Here is a 16616-nt window from a genome sequence, read left to right as displayed (position 1 = left end):
GAGGAGATGCCACCAACAGAGAGGACATCCCAGCCAGGATTAGCAGAGCCAAGTATTAATCTAGTCCTGCAGGTGACCTGGTGTTTGGTGTGGGCTCACAGCTGGCACTGAGCACTGGAGCCCAAGGAGAACGAGGTGCCCTCAGTGGCAGGGGAGTGTGAAACGCACCCTGGCCAAACGCTGGGGCAGGCTGCAGCCAGCCCTCTGTCTCCAGGGGATGTTGACCCAGAGGAAAGGGTGTGGGCCACAGTGTCCACAGGTGTGAAGGGTCTGAATTTGGGACTCTCTGACCCAGCCTAGTGAGCCTCCTGCTTCCTAAGTTAGTTTTGCGAAGGTAAAAGCTGAGAAAATACATTTTATGTTAAAGAGGATTTAAAGCTTTGATGTAGGTAGCTAAAGCAGTGCAAGTCCCAGAGTAAAGTCTTGCTCTGGCTTCCTTTGTAGTTTCTTCTGTTCCTTAACACTTCCTTAAACTTCTTTAGATTATGCATTGTCCTTGTCAGGCCATCCATTGGTCCTGCACCACCTGTTTCTTTCTCTGCTACTTGTTTTCAGTAGAGCAATCTGCTCTAGTGGAAGGTGTCCCTGCCCATGGCACGGGGTTTGGAATTAGATGATTTTTAAGGTCCCTTCCAACACAAACTATTCTGTAATTCTATGAAGTTAAATAAACAAGCAATAGTTCCATAGTCCCTCTATTTCCCCCGACAATAAACCCAGTCCTCACCAGACATTTGCAGTGCAGCTGTGGCTTGGTTCCATTTCCCCTTTTTTTTATACTATTTTGTAATTACATATCTATGGGTAGCTTATCTTTTTATTTGGCTTCTTTCAGATGTAACCGTCTGATTTCTCCTTCTCATCACTTCCATTTGCTGGTATCTAAGTTCATGTCAAAGGTTTCAAAGTGTTTTTATTTTTATTTTAGTACAGGAGAAAAGAAGCCAAAAAATTGAAGAGCAGGTGTTCCTTGATTGATCTAGAATTTCCACTAGCAAGGGAAGTAACAGTTGTTTTGGGATAGTATGCCAGGAGAGATCAGTTTTACAAACTGGTTGACTTCCAAATGTGGCCACATATGATACCAGCAAATCACTGTTTGCAGATGGCTCTGTTTCAAGACCTTCAAACCATCTTCTCGTGTTGGAACTGAGGATGGAGCTTGAAACTTTGGGTAGTCTGCCAGCATATGTTCAGTGACCTTGCTTTATCACCTGTATCTGCTGCAGATCTGTTAAGAGAGGAGGCATGAGCCAGAAAATTCAGGATCTCTTATGGCAGTCTGATTGCTGCCACTGGTGACTCAATGCACGAAGATTTAGTCTTAAGGCCATGAAGTATTACCTCATATTAATGAGGTCTTTGTAAGAATTCTGTAATATTAGGGGGGGTCCACAGAAAGCTGGTGTCACTCTCAAAAGTATTTTGCTGTCCTGAGGTTAGTGCCGCTGCAAGAGGAGCAGGGATCTTGTGTCTTTGGAAAGTGAAAGGAGTCAGAGCATGAAGCTGCATGCTCGAGAGCTTGGTGGCCAGCTGTGTCTGGTCTAACTCCTGAAAGAGGTGCTTGGGATACTTTTTTTCCCCCTGTACTCTTGGCCAGCATTCTTCCTGGAATTCTTGCTGGAATGCCAGATGTTGCATTTACTTTACAGACCATTACCCGCTGTCCCTTAGTTGGTTAGGGGAACTTATTTCCTTATGCCAGGGTATCTTTGGCTTCTCCATGACTAACATAAGCCTTTTCAGCAGTCTTGAATTTCTCCTGGAATCCTTCTTGAATTTCTCTGCAGCAATGAGCTGCAGACGAAGGCAGTGAGAGAGTCTGTATTCTTTCCTCAGTCCATTTTTCCTGTAGAGGACTGGATGGCTGTGTATCACTGAGATGAAGCATGAAATCTCTCTGTCCCCCAATTTGAACCTTTCTCTGGTAGTATCCAGCTTTAGGAGCATGGGTGGTTCACTAGTGAAACGGTGAATGCCTCCTCACGCTGATCACCTGGAGGCTTGCAGGGTCAGCTCTCAAGAGGGAGGTTTGGGAGCAGTTTGTGTACCTAATCAGGCTGTAAATACTGAAAGCAGAACTGTCATGGATTGTGGGGAGCTCTTAGTCATAAACAGTCATAAGTAAGATTTAGCATTCAAAGCTGCTATTAAACTGTCTTAGTATCTGCTTTTAGAGACAGAACAGGAACAAAACCCTCTTTAGAAGATCTCTCTTATGCATGAGGAGTGTAGGCAGCACTTGTAAAAGAATGTGGGCACGTGGTAAAGAATTTTCTGCGTTACATTATTGTTGTTTATACCATATGGTTCATTTATTTCTAGGTTCTGCTGTTTGGCAGCTAATTGCATCGTTCTTGAAGCTCCCAATATCAGGGACCCATTGCATTGTAGGTGCTACGATTGGATTTTCTTTGGTGGCAATTGGCACGCAGGGTGTGCAGTGGATGCAGCTTGTCAAGATTGGTAAGTGCTGTCTCCTTTTATGTGTGAGAGTATGTGAAATAGTGTGTGTTGCCTGCAAAAAACATTCCCAGAAATCTGCTTTGTGCTGATAGCACACTCTCATTGATTTATTTTCCACCCCTGTCACATCATTCAGAAGATGCACTGGTGCCATATTCATTAAGGGCTGCAGTGTGTCTCCAGTGGAGAAGGGGGTAAGGCAAAAGGTGTGTTTCCCCATTGGTAAGCTAGGGGCACATTGTCCCTCAAGAAACATGCCTCAAGGTGACATTCCTCCTCTTCTAATTCTCTTTGAGGCAGCTCATACTACCCTGTTCTTGCTCTCAACAATATGAATGCTATCATGTGAATGCCCACAGTCATGTTTCTCCACCCACCACCACCTTCAGGGCACACAGCACGTTTAACTCACAGCCTCCCATTGCCAAGAACAGTGGCACATCCAAGCAGGGATGTGATGGAGTGTTTTCTTATTGTTTTGGAAGCCTTTGGAACTTGAGGTGCAGTCTAAAATCTCTATTAGAAGGAAGTTCTAATATATTACCATGCCCTCTACCTGAAGGCATGGTAATATATTAGAACTTCAGCAATGCATGTGCGTTTTTAAAATTATGTCAATAGTAAAAGAGTTTTCAGTGACAGCAGAATCAATCTGTTGACCATGCTGCAAACAATAAATCACTGTGGATGAGATTTCCAGAGTGCTGCCCTAATCCGGCTTTATAGAAATCAGTGGGAGCTTTGCCACTTACTTCAGTTAAATCATCCTGGACACTTGCAGTGCTGGCCTGCAAAAAATGTACATGCATCATACATTACAGTTGATGTTCCTGTGGCATTTTGGAACTCAAGACTCTTACCCTGGGAGCAGCCAGTCATCCCATTAGATGCAGTTGCTTTCCATTTGCTTGCGACATTCATGGTCGTGGTGATTAGGAAATTACAGTACTTTCTTGGTCTACTCTGATTCAAACTACAAGAAACTTTCCTAAGGAGTTTGATTGCTAAACTTGCAAAATTAGCAGGAAATTCTTTGGCTGTTGTTTCTAATGGTGCTTAGCATTACTTTGACTTTCATGAGTGTTGGTGGACATTGAGTTGCACCAGTTGTAAGTAAACATACAGAACATTCATTCCAGTTGTACGAGAATTGTTTGAAATTTATTGCTCATTAACAATGTACTTAACTATTATGCAAGAGTACTGTTTATTTCAAGTTCCATTCTTTCTTCAACACAGTTGCCTCTTGGTTTATTTCCCCATTGTTATCTGGCTTGATGTCTGGAATCCTATTTGTGCTGATCAGATTCTTCATTTTAAACAAGGTAAAGAAATCTCACTATTAAAATGAGTGCTTCGTATGAAAGTTGTGTTTTAGCCTCCCATTGAGTGCTGCCATTTCCATAGTTGAAAGTTTATGACTTCTTTTTGGACAGGAGACCAGTCATTTTTTTAATAGCCATTTGAGTTATACTTGCTCTTAGCAGTTCTGAAAGCTCTCAGTAAGTAATTTGACAAGTATTTGAGGCTTAGAAGGTGCTGTGTGATAATTAATATTGTATATTCTGTTAGGCCAGAGGATAGTATGTTGAGGCTGCTTCTGTATTAGCACAAGCTTGCTGGCATTGACTTAGCCTCACAATTGCTGTTCTCTCTGTAATTTAAACAGAACAGTCCTCCCTTGGAGATACTCTAACTGGATTTTAAAGTCATGAAATTTTAAGTCTTGGTTTTCCAGCATTAGAAATATGGGCATCTGCCTATTGTGTAGACTCTCAAGAAACCTGAATCAGTGGGTTTTAGTGACCCGAGGTAACATTGGTCCATGTATCTCCAGTGCAAAAGATGACTTGCCTGCCACCCAGCATGGTCTGGAAACCTGAACTGCCTTTTCCATTTCTCTCACACCATTCAACTTGCTAAAATGGGCAAGTGAAGAGCATGTCAGTGACCTAAAATAAGGGACACTATATTAGCAGTTATACAGGGAACTTAAATAGATGAGGGATTAATTCTTTTGCTATAAATAGCACCACCTGTAACCTCAGCTTCATCGTTCTTTATTTCTGCTCTAAATAAATGTCAGTGATAAAAACAGATGATAGATTTGATAAGATTCAGCTTTGAATATGAAATAACTCAAGTTGCATGAAAGATAAGGAAAGGTTCCACTATTGTATTTAAAGCCTAGCAACTTAACAAATTAGCCATCAAAATCATGTGAACTCTGGTATTAAAGCTGTATATTTAAGCATTCAAGAGGCAGAAAAATTCAAGTTAAGGAAATTGCCTCCCAACTGCAGTCTGTGCCATTCACAAAGCAGTAAGATCTGTAAAATTTCTGACATAAGCAGGTAGTGACTTGTGTGCATGCATGAAAAAAGAGCAGCTTTCTGGCTTGTGAGTCTGTGGCCTGTTACAGGGCTCCATGCCCTTGCTGGGGATGTCAGTGGATAGCAGCTGGCCCTGCAAATGCAGCCCATCTGCATCCTGCTTGGGGACCAGGCACAGCGCAGGGGGACCACAGCCTTTTCTCAGTTCCCTTGTACAGCTCATGGCAGCGAGAAATGAAACCACATTAGCCAGCCCTCAGCTTTGCCAGGCTCTTTGCAAACACGTGGAGCCCCTGGAAAGGCCGGAGCAGTCCCTCACAAAGGCTCTGTCCGTGGCTCACACGCGGCGTTTCCGCTGCTCTCTCAGCTGGGTCTTTCCTTGTGAGTGCTGAGGGCAGCAGACACTGTGCTGTGCTAAACATTGCCTGTTCACTGTGTGTGTGTCACCTGCCTAATGCAGCCAGACACCTGGGATTTCAGGGGTTTCTGTTAGCTGGTAAGAAGTGCCAGGCTGTCTTGGTCAAAGAAGAAAGCTTGGGAATATGGTTTTGAGATGGATGCCTTGTTCTTGTGCTGCTTGTAGCACAAGTCCAAAACATCAAAGCTAAGTGAAAGGGACTCCTCATCTTGTACACAAAATAAATGACAACACACCTGCAGAAAGAAACCTACCCCCAGGTCACTCAGCAGCTGACTGGAAAGTACAGCATGAGTCCCTGGTTCCCACTGACAGTGTCAAGCTCCCCCAGAGTGCTGGTACTTGCCAGGACCAGCATTGTGGACTTGGGTGTAACCAAACTGGTCACTCTCCTTTCTTTAACATCCAAAAGCTCCATCTGCCTATCACTGATTTGGGAGCACATGTTTTCCACATGGAGGTTCATGCTGACATGAATAATCTGTGTGAAATGCAGCTAATGTTTTCTTTTTTCTGTGGTTTCTCTGCAGGAAGACCCCGTGCCCAATGGTCTCCGTGCGCTCCCGGTGTTTTATGCTGCTACCATAGCTATTAACGTGTTTTCCATCATGTACACTGGGGCTCCAGGTGAGTGAGCGGGGAGGCTTCCACAGTGTGTAGGGATGCTCTGCCAGTGTCACCCAGACACCACAGGGTTATCTCCTCCTGTGTTAGGAGTTAACAAGGGCAGGAGTAAATCATTCACCTCCCCACGTGCTTCTGTTTGTGCGTGTGTTTTTGTGACACCCTCCTGATCGCTCTGGTTAGTGGGGAAGAGCACAGCTACGAAAAGAATCCCTCTTTAGAGGAGGGGAAGTTACTGAGAGGCAGCTTTGGCTTTGTAAATCTGAGCACATGCTAGCTCTCAAAGGTGTTCTAGGTTTGTGCATCAGGGAGTGAAGGTTCAGAGTGGGGTGGGACAGCAGGTGCTGTTTGCTCTCAGTGTGATACCTTCACTCCTTCACTCCTTCACTGACATCAGCAGAGTCGCTGTCCTGGCACATCTGGCTCCAAGACTGTTATTTAAGTTGACTTCTTTGTTTTCCTTTAATGATAAGAATTCCCAAACCTGTTTCTTCATTGAATGCATCTCCTGTCTTTGGTGTTGTGTTTTGATTGCAACTCAGTAGAAGGAAATGAAGTTGAAGGACTTTATATTTTTGTATATTTATATATTTTATGTGTACTTACATGTTTGTGTTTATTCATGTATATATATATTTATATATGAATTTTTGTATTAGTTGAATTTTTATATTGTTATATTTATGTTTGTATATTTGTATTCTCACATTTTATGTATTTGCATTTATATTTTTATAGTTTACTGTAGTGGTGTATATTTAAACACACACTTCTAGCAAAAGGGTTCAGAACAAAGATGTTCAGTGATCTCAACTACTTTTTTGAAGACTCTGATCATTAAATGTTGTCTTTAGGTTAGATTATTGTCCAAGAACTATGAATGAAGAGGCAATTGAAGATAGACTCCTGAATGTGGCCCTGAATTAAGAAAGCAGGCTTAGAAAGTGACCTTTTTTAATGGAAATATTTCTCTAAAATCCAACATATTAGATGTACTAGAAAAAATCAATTGGTAGACCCTAGTCCATAGCATAACATTACTGGAATTAATAAAAACTTGAGACATTCCCAATTTGAAGGTAACATTACTATTTCTCTTAAGTCTAATTGGCTGTGTATCCAAGATGGTTAACAGTAAATCAGCTGTATAACTCACATTTCCTCATTAGTTGTACTGCAGAAGTAGGTCAGGCACTCTGCACTGACTCATTAAGCAAAATAAATGAAATAAGAATCTTAATGTTCCCTCTGTTTCAGCTTAGCAGTCTCTAAAGTGTGTGAATAAAAAGGTGGGACTCCATTTTCGATACTGGGGAAAAACATATTTACTCTCCAAGGCCTCTGTTCTGGCAACATTTACTCACAAGGATGAATTAATCATGTAGGTTTCAAGATAGGCAATGTATATATGGGTTTGAAAGATCAGAGTCCAAGCTCTTTCTTCATTGAGAGTTAGATTGTTTCATTGAACAAGTGCAAGGATCTCTGTTGGGGGAATAATGACAGAAACACGAGTTGTTGATGTCGCTGTGCAGTGCAGGGCAAAGCCTCAGCTGCATTAAGCTCATATTGCAAGCAAATAAGGGCTTAGAGCAAGCTAGGCATCAGGCTTTATGGACCAGAGCAAAGGTCAGCTAAACACTTAACCCTAATGGGCAACGTGGTTTAATGTGCATTCATTTGTAAAAGCACTGCAAACTTGTTTTAGCAGCCCTGATGTGGGGCTCTTTGGGAAATAACATCACAGTGGGGCAACAGGAAACTGGAAGACTAAACCTGCAAATGTTTTCATGTCAACTATGCCTTTAAATACTGCAGTAACTGGTAATGTGTTAAAAGTCATCAGCTCCTTCATGTTGGCTTTGAATACACTGTGGACACTGGCTTTTCTGCAACAGACTGCTCTTCCACTGGGATAATTAAATCATGTTTATTAATGGCTTGCTTTGGTTTTATTGCTTTGTCTTTGCAGTACTGGGACTGATCCTGCCAATGTGGGCCATTGCTCTAATATCAATTGGTGTGTCCTTAGTATTTGCTGTCTTGGTCTGGATTTTTGTGTGTCCCTGGATGAAGAGAAAAATAGAAAGTAAGTAGTTATTTGATGAAATGTAATATTCCATGAACTGAACCCTGGTTCAGTTCCCACAGACAGGAGGTGCCTAAACTATTCCTCATGTTTTTGTGTAATTTGCTCTGAAAAAGCTGCAGTGGTAGAAATTCAAAACCTTGTTAGGCAAGCCATTGTAGTACTAAGTTCTGAAGTCTAGCAGAAACAGCAAAATAAAACCTGGAATATAATTTGTTTTATATTTTATTAAGAAAAAATTAGAGAAAAAGCCTGTCAGAATGATCATCTTTAAGTAACTGTTTTAGCTTTACAATAAGTTGGGCTGATCACAGCTTTAGTTGCTTTGCTACTCTCAACAAATGCAGAGAAACGTGTCAGGTTTCATTAACAGATGAACAGCTCAGTGTTTTTCTTCAGTTACCTACTTTGGTGAATTTTATCAGAAGAAGCAAAGATGTTCTAGAATTTTCACATATGAACATGGTAGAGTGTTAGAAATAAGTAGCGTGTGTATGAAACAAAGCTTGGTTATTGTAGCCAAGTTAAACCATGCTGTTGATGCAAACAGTGGAAACTTAAGTAAGGAGAGGTGTAGGTTGGGTTTAAAATTACAGTACTATTCTTTCCTTAGGCCGGTTAAAGAAAGATGCTGCACTGTCAAGGATATCAGATGAAAGTCTTGATAAAATTCAGGAAGAAGAAACACCAGTCTTTAAAGAGCTTCCTGGTGCCAAAGCATCTGATGAGAGCACGATTCCCCTTACTGGCTCAGTAACAGAAGCTGCTGGGGCATCAGATAATATTGCAAATGGAAACCATCCACGTGTGCCCTATGGTAAGGAGCTAGGACAACTTGGACGGTTTGTTCTCTTCCTCCTTCAATGAGGTTTCTTAACTTCAAGTAGGTCTCTGCTGTAAATAGTAAATTGGGGTTTGGAGTTTCCATCTCTAATCCCTTTTCAGTGCTTGTTTGCAAAGATGCTCATTTACAAGTGACATTTTCTGGAGAGGACGTAAAATCAATTACATTTTGTTTGGCTGTATTTCAATTTTAGAAACAGCTGAAAAAAAATGACTTGCCTTTTTGCGTTGCTTTGCTTTGTATTCGTAATGGTGTTTCCATCCTATCAAGCAGTGGAAAAATACAGAGCACACAGATTGCTGATGTATGAAGGTTAAATTCAGCATAAAGATGATTAGCATACTACAAAAGGAGATGAAAAGATTTGGGCTTTAGTTGATAAATGTATGACCATTTGGAGCGTGTCCACTGGAAAAATGTCACACATTGTTTTCTGAACATATGTTAGCAAGAAGTAGACTTGGGCATAAAGCTCGTTCTGTTCTGCCACGTGGTGGGAACACCCCCCTCCACTCAGCGGTCTGCTGACTTTGATATCGCTTTGCTAACATCTACAAAGCCCTGTAATTTGGTTAATAAATGCCTGATATATTCAACTGGTTCTTACAAAATCAAATAAATCATGACGTGGAGCCCTTAGAGTGTGTGCTTCCAGTTTAAAAATAGCTAAACCCAGTTCTGAATGTTGCACAATGAAAATCCAGGCTGTCAGGAAATGAAAAAGACAGTTTCTTCAGAAATATTACCTGTGATACATTTTGATGTGTGTCCTGCAGTGTATGCTAACATTAAATGCATACAGTGGGAATATACATCATCATGTTCATAGAACTAGTATATAGAAAATGTTGCAATAACTAAGGAAATACTTCTGAAGAATGTGAATTTTTTAATTTGTTTTTTTTTTTAATTATTTTTTAAAGCTATGTAAATGTCTCCTAAACAAATGAATGTGAATTAAATCTCTTAAACAGATAAGTCCCAGTATGAAAATGCAGTAAACCACATTTCAGAAATCCTAATTATTCCTATTCAATGTAGACAAAAGCTCAGAAAAAGCAGAGCTTGCTTTACAAGGAAGGAATTTATTGGAAATTTATATTTTCAGAGAACCTGAGGATTTAACCATCAAGTATCACATTCAAATAGCTGATCCCAAGTGATTTGCTGGAGGTCATGCAGCATGTCTGGGGAGACTCAGGACTGGAACAAAGCTCTTTTTGCACAGAAGATGAGAGTCTTTATTTTGCAATGAATTGAATCTTGGTTTATTCCTACATGTAGTGCAAATGGATCTTCTTTGTCCTGTATTCTCAGATGCTAGCCACAATATTGTCTTGTGTTGGAAGAAGGGGCCTTTTGTATTGCATTTTGTGTGAACAAAACCTCTGAATCTCTGCCTTTTTAGGAAGGGCATTTTCGGTGACGCACACCTCGGTGAAATCACCTGTTTCCAACGGCACCTTCAGCTTCGATGGCCACGTGAGGAGCGATGGCCACGTGTATCACACTGTGCACAAGGACTCAGGTTTATACAAAGACTTGCTCCACAAAATACACCTGGACAGGGCCAACGACGAGAGGCCCACTGCAGAAAACAACTACAAACTCCTACGGCGCAACAACAGCTACACCTGTTACACTGCTGCTATCTGTGGCATGCCCGTGCATTCCTCCTTTAAGGCAGTGGATGCATCTACTCCAGAGGACAGCGAGAAGCTGGTGGGAGACACTGTTTCCTACTCCAAGAAGCGAGTCCGCTACGACAGCTACTCCAGCTACTGCAACGCAGTGGCGGAGGCGGAGATTGAGGCGGAGGAAGGCGGGGTGGAAATGAAGCTGGCCTCTGAACTCGCGGATCCCAACCGGCCCCCCGTTGATCCCGTGGAAGAGGATAAGGAAGAGAAAGACACCTCTCAGGTCCATCTGCTTTTCCACTTCCTCCAGATCTTAACAGCCTGCTTTGGATCCTTTGCCCATGGAGGCAATGATGTCAGGTAAGAGGATGAGATCTCACCAGCCAGCAATTTTACACAAGTACGTGGAGCAAGGCTTACCAGCTTTGCTGGTTGGAAAGCACATTCATTTCTGCAGGTAGATGATCATCAGGGCTGTGTAACGTCGGTGTCCTCAGTGCTTGCCAGGAATTGCACTGCTTATGGTTCCTATTCTATGGTTCCTTTTCTTCTCAAGGGTAAAATCTTTTTTATTTGCAGCTAAATAACTGTGAAGTAATTAGTTTAATTTACCTTTAATTTTGGCAGTCTTGGAAGCATTGAGACTCCACCCAACATGCCAGCCACTGTAAAGGCAAACAGGACAATCCCAGACCTGCAGAATTTGAAGCCTATTTTAACTGCAAAATCATAATCTTTCAACAGACAAGAGGTTTTAGACTATTTTTACCATTAGATGAATTTCATCTCCTGTCACACAGCACCTCGCCATCTCGGTGGCATGTGGCTGAGGAGCAGTTTGGGTGGGTTTGCTGTGCCCCTGGGAACACTCTGTATTTTTCCTTTAGGATTTGGCTGGGCTGCCTCTTCCCTAGACCTGGAGCAATCCATTTGGTATTTAATAGACGCTTTTTCCAGTATCATGATAGAGTCCCCTGAGAAATTCTCTCAAGTGGCTTGTTGGAGCAGCTGTCTTTATTTGAGTTGTGGCTGGGGCTGTACTGAGTCCCCTTCCTGCTGGACCCTTGCCGTGTCATCCATGCCCTGATGGTGTTGGTTTCAGTGTTTTCAGCAGGACTTTACAGCATTCATCATTTTCATCGTCCTCCTTAGCCTTCTGGGCACACCCTGTCCCACTCTTCAAGGACAACACTTACTGCTTCTTGCTCTTGTCAGCCTCCTAATTTAACTTGTTACTCATCATGAGAACAATTACAAACATGTTTCTTTGCTCCCTGTCCATCCTGCATCCTGGGAATTCAGACCAGGGCTTTCTGAAGAGCCTTTTGTACTTCCTTGGTATCCACAGGGATCTGGCTCTGGGAAGGAATCCAGAGGCCCCTCATCCTCTGGATCAGAGGGCAGTGGTGTAGCTTTCATTCCTCTCAGATGGTCTCTGTTGTTAAAGACCTTTGCTCTGAGCATACTGGCCAAGAGCAGAGACCCATGGGAGTCAATATCCAAGCTCTGCAAGTGGCCAGCAGTGAGTGCTGAAGGGAACACAGGGATAAGGACAAAGACTGCTGATATTTCTTGTAATGTATCCTGGGAAATACCAGACTATTATGCAGAAAGTTCACAGCCTACCTCAGCAGGTGTCACAGCTCCTTTATTCCCTGCAGGTGATACTTACGTTTATGCACATGTTTATGCATGCATCACTTGCATGTTATGTAGGAGGAAAGGGTAGTTGATTTTGTTAGAAGTGATCTGTAAGGATGCAGTTAGTTCAGAAATCAGATTTGGTGTTGACAGGAGCTGGTCAGGATGAAATACAAAGTTCAGACTCTGTACTGTGTGTGTTGTTGCATCTTACAGTCTAATTCCCTTAGAATTTTGCATTTGGACTAGCTTGTTACTGTAGCAATATCCTTTCCTGAAAATGCTTTTAGTGTTTTTCAGATCCCTAGTTCTGTTGGTGATCCTATCAAATTTGCCAGGAAACGTGTTTTTATTAAATGCTGTTTATTCCAAAACCTCTTCTTAAGCTGAATTCATATAATTGCAAAACTAAAGAACAAGTTGGCTTCATTTTGTCTAAGCTGGTAGAAAAGCAGGGAGGTGCTCATGTGTCTAGGATATTGGATAGGAATCCATCCTTGCAATTCTACTGAATTCCAGCTAAACAATAAAATTAAAGGCCCTTTCATATGCCTAGAAGATTTATTAGATAAAATTCCCTGGGAATGCCGATGTCTATCCTGTGGATCATATCGCAGAGATGTTTTGTCAGTCTTTGTCTAGTGGAGCAAAAGATGTCTTGGCTCTGCCACATGTTGCATGGAGATCTGCAGGGCTCAAAAGGCAGTGCATTGTTTAAAAGATGATGCAGTAGAACCCAGTGAGTAGCACAGCTTTCTGTTCACATTTATGTAAGAAAGTAAGCCCTGGCAGTCCACCTTCCACTGACTGCTATCTTTTCATCTCCCTCCTTCATTCACTTTCCTTTGGCTCATTTTAGGTGCTGCTGTCAAGCTGTTTCTCTAACGTTTTTCCTCAGCCTTGAATCCTGTTGTTAAAATCCTGCTTTCCCCTGCATTTGGTTTTAAGCTCCTCACTCATGTATTTAGGATAGCATCTCCATTGTCCACACCTTTTTTTTGGACTTGACTGCAACATTTTCTTTCCATATCCTGGAACTTACTCTTGTGTCATGTTTTCTATTTATTTTCCTTCAGGCTATTTGCAGGAGCAAAGACATAAAAATAAAAAGCCAATATGAAACTTAAAAACTGCAGGTGATTGCAAGGTAAACAATTGGCCTGTTTTAGAGAATATTTAAGCATGGGGCATACAGAACTGTGATGCAACTCAGAAAACCTTCATGGATAAGAAGTGCCCCATATAGTTTGGACAGCACTTTGGTGGACAGAAGATCATATGGAGAGCTCTCTTGTTTCCTTGTCCAGGATTTACCCAGAGACCTGGAAGAGTTAAATCAGTATTTTTCCCTTGACTGCAGAACTAATTCTTAACTAACTCATGGTGTAGTTATAGACTCCAGTTTGTTCTAAGATGAGGATTTTTATGTTCTTAACAAAATCAGCCATGTTTGCTGTGGGAGCTGATGTTTGTGGCCATCAGGGCTCGTGTTCAGGCTGACATCAGCAGGGATGCTGGCTGGGGCAGCTGTGTGTTAAAAGGAGCAGGCAGTGAGGGTAGCTCCTTATTTGGGTGACTGTTTTGTTGGGACCATCCTCTCCTGCCCTGCCTCCAGGCTTATGTGCACTGTGTCAAGGGTGCTGGAGCCCTTCCAGGGCTGGGACCAGCTGAGCCGGGCCCAGAGCCTTGTGACACCACCATGCACATGGACTGAATGAAATCTAAAGAAATTAAAATCCCAAATAAATGTGCTGGGACAGAACCGCTGGGAAAAAACATTGTTGTTGAAGTTAATTAGCGGCGCCAAGTGAGCAGGACCCACTGGCTCAGCAGTGAGCACAAAGGGAGTGCGTCAGGTCAGGGCAAGGGCACTGGGAGAATAAAAAGGGCAGGGTGGAAAAAAGACCTGGGCCAGGAGCGTGACACAAGGAGAACTGCCAGCTTCTAAATGCTTGTTCAGAGCCAGCTTTCCAGAGACGCCGGGAGGCTGGGCTTTGTTGGCCAGCAGGGATTATATGCACCTATGGCTGAGTTGGACTGAGCTTATTTTTCTGTAGATATGAGCTGATTCAGCAGGAATTGTCATCTGGAGCTTCAGTGCTGCAGCCACAGCAGCCTACCTGTGTAACAACAAAATAGCAGAACAGTTGCTCTAGCTGTAGGGTTTGTGCTATATTTTAAAATCTGGAAGCATGTCTGAATTTACTAGTTCTCAAAAATAAAGGCAGATGGGCAGGCTGTTTTGGACATGGCTAAAAAGGATTGCTAACCTCAAAAAACTAATATGAAACTTAAAAACTGCAGGTGGTTGCAAGGTAAATTATTAACCTGTTTTGGAACCTATTTAAGCATGAGGTATACAGTACAGACTGAACTGTGATGTGGCTCAGAAAAACTTCATGGATCAGAAATGCCCCATATAGTTTGGACAGCACTTTGGTGGGCAGAAGAGCATAAGGAGATCTCTCTTATTTCTTTGTCCAGGATTTTCCCACAGACCTAGAAGAGTTAAATCAGTATTTTTCCTTCACTGAAGAACTAATTCTTAACTATCTCATGGGGTAGTTTAAACCCCAGTTTATTCTGAGATGATGCTTTTTAGCATCATAATGAAATCAGCCATCTTTGCTGTAGGAGCTGCTGTTTGTAGCCATCAGGGCTCCCTGTTGAGCAGGGGTGCTGGCTGGGGCAGCTGGGTGTTAAAAGGAACAGGGAGTCATGTTTTCTCTGGTGCTCAGCACAGCAGTGGCTGTGTAAGCTCTGCTACTGGGCTGGGAATGAGAATTGAACTATGAGCAAAGAGTGTGTTTGCCCCACAGTCCTATCCTAACAAGTGGGAAGATGCTTTTGTTGATTGCTCAAGCAATCTCTGGAGCTTGTTATTCCTTGAATCCTTGCAATCAAAGCAGGATGACCCACAGAGAGAGGCTGTAGGTCAGTGTGAGTTTTGCTGATTAAAACATGCTGTTTATGCTGTGAGGAAAGCCTGAGCCTTGTACTCCTCCACACCTGTCCGTGCATGTGTTCAGTCATTCCTCACACAGATTCCTTCTCCTGTAAACGGGCAGCCTCTGCTGTCCCTTCCTCCTTCAGGCCATCACTCCTGCTGTCACAGGAGAGACCCTGGGGTGACAGAATGACCTGTGTGCCCTGGCTGGTGTGGGCAGGCAGCTACCCGGGCCCGTGGAGGAAGGGTGATTTAGGGCCCTGATGGTGGCAGGGGTGAGATGCTGCAGCTGGGCAGGGTGACCAGGGGCCCTGGCACCCCCTGTGTGTGTCTGTGCTGCCGAGGGACAGGCTGGCTGGTAGGTGCTCTGGGGAGGGGAAACCTGCCTGCAGCCATTTCACAGGATCTCAGTTTTCCTGAGTTCCTGCTGCATAAATTGTTGGACTGTGTCTGCTCTAATTAAATTTCCTCTGGAGGACTTCAGGACTCCCCTTGTGTATTTGTGCTTAGCTATTAGGAAAAAGGGGTCATTGGAGTTACAGTCTGCAGGTAATGTCATACAGGTTTATGGCACACGTTTGAGAAAGAATGCCTCTCATTATCCAAACAATATAGGCTACTTTACTGACAAAGGGATTTAAACCATTTCAGAGCTATAGTGAAAATATTTAATTTAAAAAAAATATTTCTGCACATTCTTTCAGTGATTTTAGGGAAGCTGAATTCTTTTTAAAGCAAAACAGCTTGAGGAAACTAGGAAATGTGTGCTTGCCCAAAATACATGGAGAAGAGCTTTCTCCTCTCACCTTCATACAAATTTCACTGGAGTTTAGGTCAGAGTGCACAAACAGCAGTAGGATTCACCTTTTCCCTCTCTTCCTAAAGTAAAGGCGATGGGATTAAAGGAGGGAAGGGCCAGAGCATTGCCAGTATCTCACTGCACATGGAGAGCTTAGTGGGATTCAGCCTCTTGGCTAAATAAGGAGTCTAAAGGAGCTATAGTAAGGCTGGATTACAAACCAGGTATTTCTTATTTCCTCCCTGAGAGCTGTAGTCAAGATCACTTCGAATATTTAGGAAGCTAATCTGTCTGTTATATATAGTGAGGGAAGCCTGATTTCTGATTTCTTCCCTTTTTAATAATAGTCCATTCTGTAAGTTCAGCCTGTGCCCCAAGTGGATGTGAATCTTCATTTCTGTCCTTAACTGTGCATGTACAGGACATTTTTGTTGTGCCATGCAGGCAAGTCAGAGAAGAGCAGCAGGAAATGGGGTCTGCAGTGGGTGTGGGAATCCCTCCCCATCCCTCTGTGAGCAGGGCTCGTGCCTGGGCTTGCCTTGCCAGGGGAAAAGCTGATGCTGGTGGGCACAGACCCAACCCTGCAGGATCCAGGGCTGGGGGTTCAGGGCGAGTATTTGCAGGACACAGAGATGAGCTGCAGGAATAAAAGCATGTCCACCCTGACTCATTAACACACCCAAAGCTTGCGCTTCACAGGGCACAGCTCTGACACACTTTTATTGTGCTGTGGTAGATGTCAAGGCTGTCCAGTAATTTGAAGTAGGATAAAAGTCTACTGATAATCTGATAACCTTGGAGATTAGAGCATGTTTTTT

The 16616-nt window shown here is 42.9% G+C and overlaps 1 protein-coding gene across 7 annotated transcripts in view; it reads left to right on the top strand.

Moving 5' to 3' along the window:
* Positions 1-16616, top strand: part of SLC20A2 (solute carrier family 20 member 2) — a 56880-nt gene that overhangs the window by 27361 nt on the left and 12903 nt on the right. For all 7 annotated transcript variants that reach the window (XR_010027760.1, XM_063156493.1, XM_063156495.1 and 4 more), the window contains 6 exons: positions 2326-2466; positions 3706-3791; positions 5748-5844; positions 7814-7930; positions 8544-8747; positions 10183-10771. Coding sequence is in view for 6 of the 7 variants with exons in the window: in XM_063156493.1 (XP_063012563.1) it covers positions 2326-2466; positions 3706-3791; positions 5748-5844; positions 7814-7930; positions 8544-8747; positions 10183-10771 (1234 nt within the window). In the remaining variant the exon portion in view is untranslated. The remainder of the gene's footprint in view (positions 1-2325; positions 2467-3705; positions 3792-5747; positions 5845-7813; positions 7931-8543; positions 8748-10182; positions 10772-16616) is intronic.

This window comes from Melospiza melodia, chromosome 5 (genome assembly GCF_035770615.1).
Source record: "Melospiza melodia melodia isolate bMelMel2 chromosome 5, bMelMel2.pri, whole genome shotgun sequence".
NCBI classification, from domain to species: domain Eukaryota; kingdom Metazoa; phylum Chordata; class Aves; order Passeriformes; family Passerellidae; genus Melospiza; species Melospiza melodia.
This window is presented reverse-complemented; position numbering and strand designations above follow the sequence as displayed.